At 47.4% G+C, this 6018-nt stretch overlaps 1 protein-coding gene across 1 annotated transcript; it reads left to right on the top strand.

Annotated features, from left to right (window-relative positions):
• Positions 1 to 4121: 4121 nt before the first annotated feature.
• LOC118391726 (mucin-19-like) lies at positions 4122 to 5469 on the top strand. Its single transcript, XM_052458185.1, has 3 exons — positions 4122 to 4287; positions 4378 to 4433; positions 4532 to 5469. The coding sequence occupies exons 1-3, from the start codon at positions 4259 to 4261 to the stop codon at positions 5467 to 5469; spliced, it is 1023 nt and encodes a 340-aa protein (XP_052314145.1). The 5' UTR covers positions 4122 to 4258.
• Positions 5470 to 6018: the final 549 nt, after the last annotated feature.

Below are 6018 nucleotides of genomic sequence, written 5' to 3'. Positions count from 1 at the left end.
ATTACAATCAGCCTGTCCTCCTCTCGCTCCTCCCACCAGCCTCCTCTGGTGTGGCGTTTTGGAACATTCTGAATAGGCCTACCACCGTGTGCATATTCATGCACTTAAAATGTGAAGAAATAATAGTTTTTCAACATTTGGATCCTAACATTCTGATCTGTTCCATCAGCCTTATGAATTGATACAGCATATACTACTTTGATACACATCAGTGGGGATTAAGAATTGAGTACACGAAATGTCCATTGAAAACAAAGTGGTACACCTGCTTATTTATAGCCTCCATTACACCACTAACTGTACGATTTGAGAAGGGCGCTCCTTTTTTACATTTTTTAATTTTTATTTCACCTTTATTTAACCAGGTAGGCTAGTTGAGAACAAGTTCTCATTTACAACTGCGACCTGGCCAAGATAAAGCATAGCAGTATGAACAGACAACACAGAGTTACACATGGAGTAAACAATTAACAAGTCAATAACACAGTAGAAAAAGGGGGAGTCTATATACATTGTGTGCAAAAGGCATGAGGAGGTAGGCGAATAATTACAATTTTGCAGATTTACACTGGAGTGATAAATGATCAGATGGTCATGTACAGGTAGAGATATTGGTGTGCAAAAGAGAAGAAAAGTAAATAAATAAAAACAGTATGGGGATGAGGTAGGTGAAAATGGGTGGGCTATTTACCGATAGACTATGTACAGCTGCAGCGATCGGTTAGCTGCTCAGATAGCAGATGTTTGAAGTTGGTGAGGGAGATAAAAGTCTCCAACTTCAGCGATTTTTGCAATTCGTTCCAGTCACAGGCAGCAGAGAACTGGTATGAAAGGCGGCCAAATGAAGTGTTGGCTTTAGGGATGATCAGTGAGATACACCTGCTGGAGCGCATGCTACGGATGGGTGTTGCCATCGTGACCAGTGAACTGAGATAAGACGGAGCTTTACCTAGCATGGACTTGTAGATGACCTGGAGCCAGTGGGTCTGGCGACGAATATGTAGCGAGGGCCAGCCGACTAGAGCATACAAGTCGCAGTGGTGGGTGGTATAAGGTGCTTTAGTGACAAAACGGATGGCACTGTGATAAACTGCATCCAGTTTGCTGAGTAGAGTGTTGGAAGCTATTTTGTAGATGACATCGCCGAAGTCGAGGATCGGTAGGATAGTCAGTTTTACTCGGGTAAGTTTGGCGGCGTGAGTGAAGGAGGCTTTGTTGCGGAATAGAAAGCCGACTCTTGATTTGATTTTCGATTGGAGATGTTTGATATGAGTCTGGAAGGAGAGTTTACAGTCTAGCCAGACACCTAGGTACTTATAGATGTCCACATATTCAAGGTTGGAACCATCCAGGGTGGTGATGCTGGTCAGGCGTGCGGGTGCAGGCAGCGAACGGTTGAAAAGCATGCATTTGGTTTTACTAGCGTTTAAGAGCAGTTGGAGGCCACGGAAGGAGTGTTGTATGGCATTGAAGCTCGTTTGGAGGTTAGATAGCACAGTGTCCAAGGACGGACCGGAAGTATATAGAATGGTGTCGTCTGCGTAGAGGTGGATCAGGGAATCGCCCGCAGCAAGAGCAACATCATTGATATACACAGAGAAAAGAGTCGGCCCGAGAATTGAACCCTGTGGCACCCCCATAGAGACTGCCAGAGGACCGGACAGCATGCCCTCCGATTTGACACACTGAACTCTGTCTGCAAAGTAATTGGTGAACCAGGCAAGGCAGTCATCCGAAAAACCGAGGCTACTGAGTCTGCCGATAAGAATATGGTGATTGACAGAGTCGAAAGCCTTGGCAAGGTCGATGAAGACGGCTGCAAAGTACTGTCTTTTATCGATGGCGGTTATGATATCGTTTAGTACCTTGAGCGTGGCTGAAGTGCACCCGTGACCGGCTTGGAAACCAGATTGCACAGCGGAGAAGGTACGGTGGGATTTGAGATGGTCAGTGACCTGTTTGTTGACTTGGCTTTCGAAGACCTTAGATAGGCAGGGCAGGATGGATATAGGTCTGTAACAGTTTGGGTCCAGGGTGTCTCCCCCTTTGAAGAGGGGGATGACTGCGGCAGCTTTCCAATCCTTGGGGATCTCAGACGATATGAAAGAGAGGTTGAACAGGCTGGTAATAGGGGTTGCGACAATGGCGGCGGATAGTTTCAGAAATAGAGGGTCCAGATTGTCAAGCCCAGCTGATTTGTACGGGTCCAGGTTTTGCAGCTCTTTCAGAACATCTGCTATCTGGATTTGGGTAAAGGAGAACCTGGAGAGGCTTGGCGAGTAGCTGCGGGGGGGGCGGAGCTGTTGGCCGAGGTTGGAGTAGCCAGGTGGAAGGCATGGCCAGCCGTTGAGAAATGCTTGTTGAAGTTTTCGATAATCATGGATTTATCGGTGGTGACCGTGTTACCTAGCCTCAGTGCAGTAGGCAGCTGGGAGGAGGTGCTCTTGTTCTCCATGGACTTCACAGTGTCCCAGAACTTTTTGGAGTTGGAGCTACAGGATGCAAACTTCTGCCTGAAGAAGCTGGCCTTAGCTTTCCTGACTGATTGCGTGTATTGGTTCCTGACTTCCCTGAACAGTTGCATATCGCGGGGACTATTCGATGCTATTGCAGTCCGCCACAGGATGTTTTTGTGCTGGTCGAGGGCAGTCAGGTCTGGAGTGAACCAAGGGCTATATCTGTTCTTAGTTCTGCAATTTTTGAACGGAGCATGATTATCTAAAATGGTGAGGAAGTTACTTTTAAAGAATGACCAGGCATCCTCAACTGACGGGATGAGGTCAATGTCCTTCCAGGATACCCGGGCCAGGTCGATTAGAAAGGCCTGCTCACAGAAGTGTTTTAGGGAGCGTTTGACAGTGATGAGGGGTGGTCGTTTGACTGCGGCTCCGTAGCGGATACAGACAATGAGGCTTGAAGACAGCGGAGGTGTATTTGGAGGGCCAGTTGGTCAGGATGACGTCTATGAGGGTGCCCTTGTTTACAGAGTTAGGGTTGTACCTGGTGGGTTCCTTGATGATTTGTGTGAGATTGAGGGCATCTAGCTTAGATTGTAGGACTGCCGGGGTGTTAAGCATATCCCAGTTTAGGTCACCTAACAGAACAAACTCTGAAGCTAGATGGGGGGTGATCAATTCACAAATGGTGTCCAGGGCACAGCTGGGAGCTGAGGGGGTCGGTAGCAGGCGGCAACAGTGAGAGACTTATTTCTGGAGATAGTCATTTTCAAAATTAGTAGTTCGAACTGTTTGGGTATGGACCTGGAAAGTATGATATTACTTTGCAGGCTATCTCTGCAGTAGACTGCAACTCCTCCCCCTTTGGTAGTTCTATCTTGACGGAAGATGTTATAGTTGGGAATGGAAATCTCAGAATTTTTGGTGGCCTTCCTGAGCCAGGATTCAGACACGGCAAGGACATCAGGGTTAGCAGATTAGCAGATTAGTAGATCCCTCACTGCTTTTGCCTTTTCACATCACCTTCCGTAGACCGGTGCACTGCGTTTCAAGTTAGTAGAACTCCCTCATAGGCTGCATTACAAAGGCATCCCAATTCTGATATTTTTTTCACTAATTAGTCTTTTGACCAATCAGCTCTGAAAAAGATCTGATGTGAAAAGATCTGATGTGATTGCTCAAAACACTAATACTTGGAAAAATGATTAGTTTTGGGCTCACTGTGTAACACAGCAATAAGTCAGTTTCTACAGCTAAATTGAGGCAACGCAACAACCAATGGTTGCGTGCCACATTATCAACTGTGTCATCCACTGACACTACCTCATAGTCTGTTTGGTCCCAGCCACACAGGCTGTGTTTACACAATTCTGACCTTTTGCCCCGCGTTGCTGGCAAAACGGCTGACCTGATTGGTGAAAAGACCAATTATTGGGAAAAAGATCAGAATTTGGCAGCTACAGACGAATGAACATGTATGAAATTGAATATGCGTTCATCAATTGTCTGTTTTTTTGTAAGTTGTTGAACTGAATTTGGTCTCTTTCTTTTGTCGTCCAATTCTCACTCTGTTGTTCACCATACGTCAACGGATGACTGCACCTAATCGCATTTGGGAAATTGAACCAATGGAAATGAAGTTCATTGGCTGACAGCTGTACACAATTAGCCAGCCAGGTTAGAAGGGTCTGGGATTCCTTTATGAGGTGCAACCAAAACAGCTGTTAGAAATAGCAACAGGGATATTCTGGCAGGCTGTCGAGAATTAGTTCTTGAATACTGTTGTGGTTTTGATCACTAATATGGCTGTGACTTTTGGATTCTCTTTGAGGTTAGTTTTTCAATGTGTTCATCTGGTTGGTTTACCTTGTCTTAAAGTGTTCACTGGCTATTTATGTTTAACTGTCTGACTGTTTTGTAGTGTTTCTTGGATGTGTTGCCTGCTAATTGGAGGGATAACTTGTTTTACACTTAAAGGTGCGTTTTGGTTTACACTAATTCAGGTCAAGTCACAGGTCTAGTTCCGATCCAAATTAAGGCTGGCATTTTACCACAATGTTTTCTTTGTTTCCTAGGTAACGCTCATGGGCATCCTGCCTACACTGGACCTGAACCAACTGGATCCTATGCCCAAGCAAGTGTGGTGTCTGGTCCAAATGCTAAAGCTACTGGCCACAATGCCACGTCAGCAGAAGCTACCGGCCACAATGCCACGTCAGCAGAAGCTACCGGCCACAATGCCACGTCAGCAGAAGCTACCGGCCACAATGCCACGTCAGCAGAAGCTACCGGCCACAATGCCACGTCAGCAGAAGCTACCGGCCACAATGCCACGTCAGCAGAAGCTACCGGCCACAATGCCACGTCAGCAGAAGCTACTGGCCACAATGCCACGTCAGCAGAAGCTACCTGGCCACAATGCCACGTCAGCAGAAGCTACCGGCCACAATGCCACGTCAGCAGAAGCTACCGGCCACAATGCCACGTCAGCAGAAGCTACCGGCCACAATGCCACGTCAGCAGAAGCCACAATGCCACGTCAGCAGAAGCTACCGGCCACAATGCCACGTCAGCAGAAGCTACCGGCCACAATGCCACGTCAGCAGAAGCTACTGGCCACAATGCCACGTCAGCAGAAGCTACTGGCCACAATGCCACGTCAGCAGAAGCTACTGGCCACAATGCCACGTCAGCAGAAGCTACTGGCCACAATGCCACGTCAGCAGAAGCTACTGGCCACAATGCCCCTTCAACTGTGAAGTCAGGCCCCGGCGCCTCAGCTGAAGCGACAGGCCCCGGCGCCTCAGCAGAAGCGACAGGCCCCGGCGCCTCAGCAGAAGCGACAGGCCCCGGCGCCTCAGCAGAAGCGACAGGCCCCGGCGCCTCAGCAGAAGCGACAGGCCCCGGCGCCTCAGCAGAAGCGACAGGCCCCGGCGCCTCAGCAGAAGCGACAGGCCCCGGCGCCTCAGCAGAAGCGACAAGCCTTGAACAGACGGCCCGACCACTCAACTAGGGAGATCATAATTTGGTTTGGCCAACTCCTTGTCGTACCCCTGTTACTGTGCCTCTTGAAGAAAAGGGTAAAGGTAACTGAGGTGGGGAAATGTGCCAACTAATGTGCTTGTTTGAAATGAGGATCTCCTTCACTTGTACATCGTCATGCAAATTGTTTACAGGGGTGGACGATACAATGTTATGAATTGTTTTTAACCATACGACTAAAATTGACTTCTGATGTAGTGATATTGCTGACACACTTTTAGGTTCTACGGTTCTGCTTTTGATTTAGCCTGGTGTTCCTGCTACTACTCTTGCATGATTTACTCAATAAACCATTTGACTTTCAAAGAACCTTGTCCTTAAAATATGTTCTTCTGCCTACCATGTGTTTGGTAACAGACTGTGGGCCTGGAGTAAAAGGGAATGTGGTACACAACACTTGTATATCCAGATTTGTTTCTGGTAGTTCAAATTCTAAAGTTCTCTAAATTGTCAGACCTCATATGTTCATACTTTACCTATCCCTTAGTGTAGGCTGTTTGATTTACAGTAATCTGCCTTA

The sequence above is a fragment of the Oncorhynchus keta genome, chromosome 12 (genome assembly GCF_023373465.1).
Source record: "Oncorhynchus keta strain PuntledgeMale-10-30-2019 chromosome 12, Oket_V2, whole genome shotgun sequence".
Taxonomy (NCBI): Eukaryota; Metazoa; Chordata; class Actinopteri; order Salmoniformes; family Salmonidae; genus Oncorhynchus; species Oncorhynchus keta.
Note: the sequence above shows the minus strand (reverse complement) of the source record. Positions and strands in the feature narration are given on the sequence as shown.

Excerpts from the sequence above, each read along its gene's own strand:
- LOC118391726 (XM_052458185.1), top strand. The coding sequence starts at position 4,259 with ATGGCTGTGACTTTTGGATTCTCTTTGAG. Across the intron at positions 4,288-4,377 it reads ACTTTTGGATTCTCTTTGAG|TGTTTCTTGGATGTGTTGCC; the intron begins GTTAGTTTTTCA and ends ACTGTTTTGTAG. Across the intron at positions 4,434-4,531 it reads AACTTGTTTTACACTTAAAG|GTAACGCTCATGGGCATCCT; the intron begins GTGCGTTTTGGT and ends TTTGTTTCCTAG.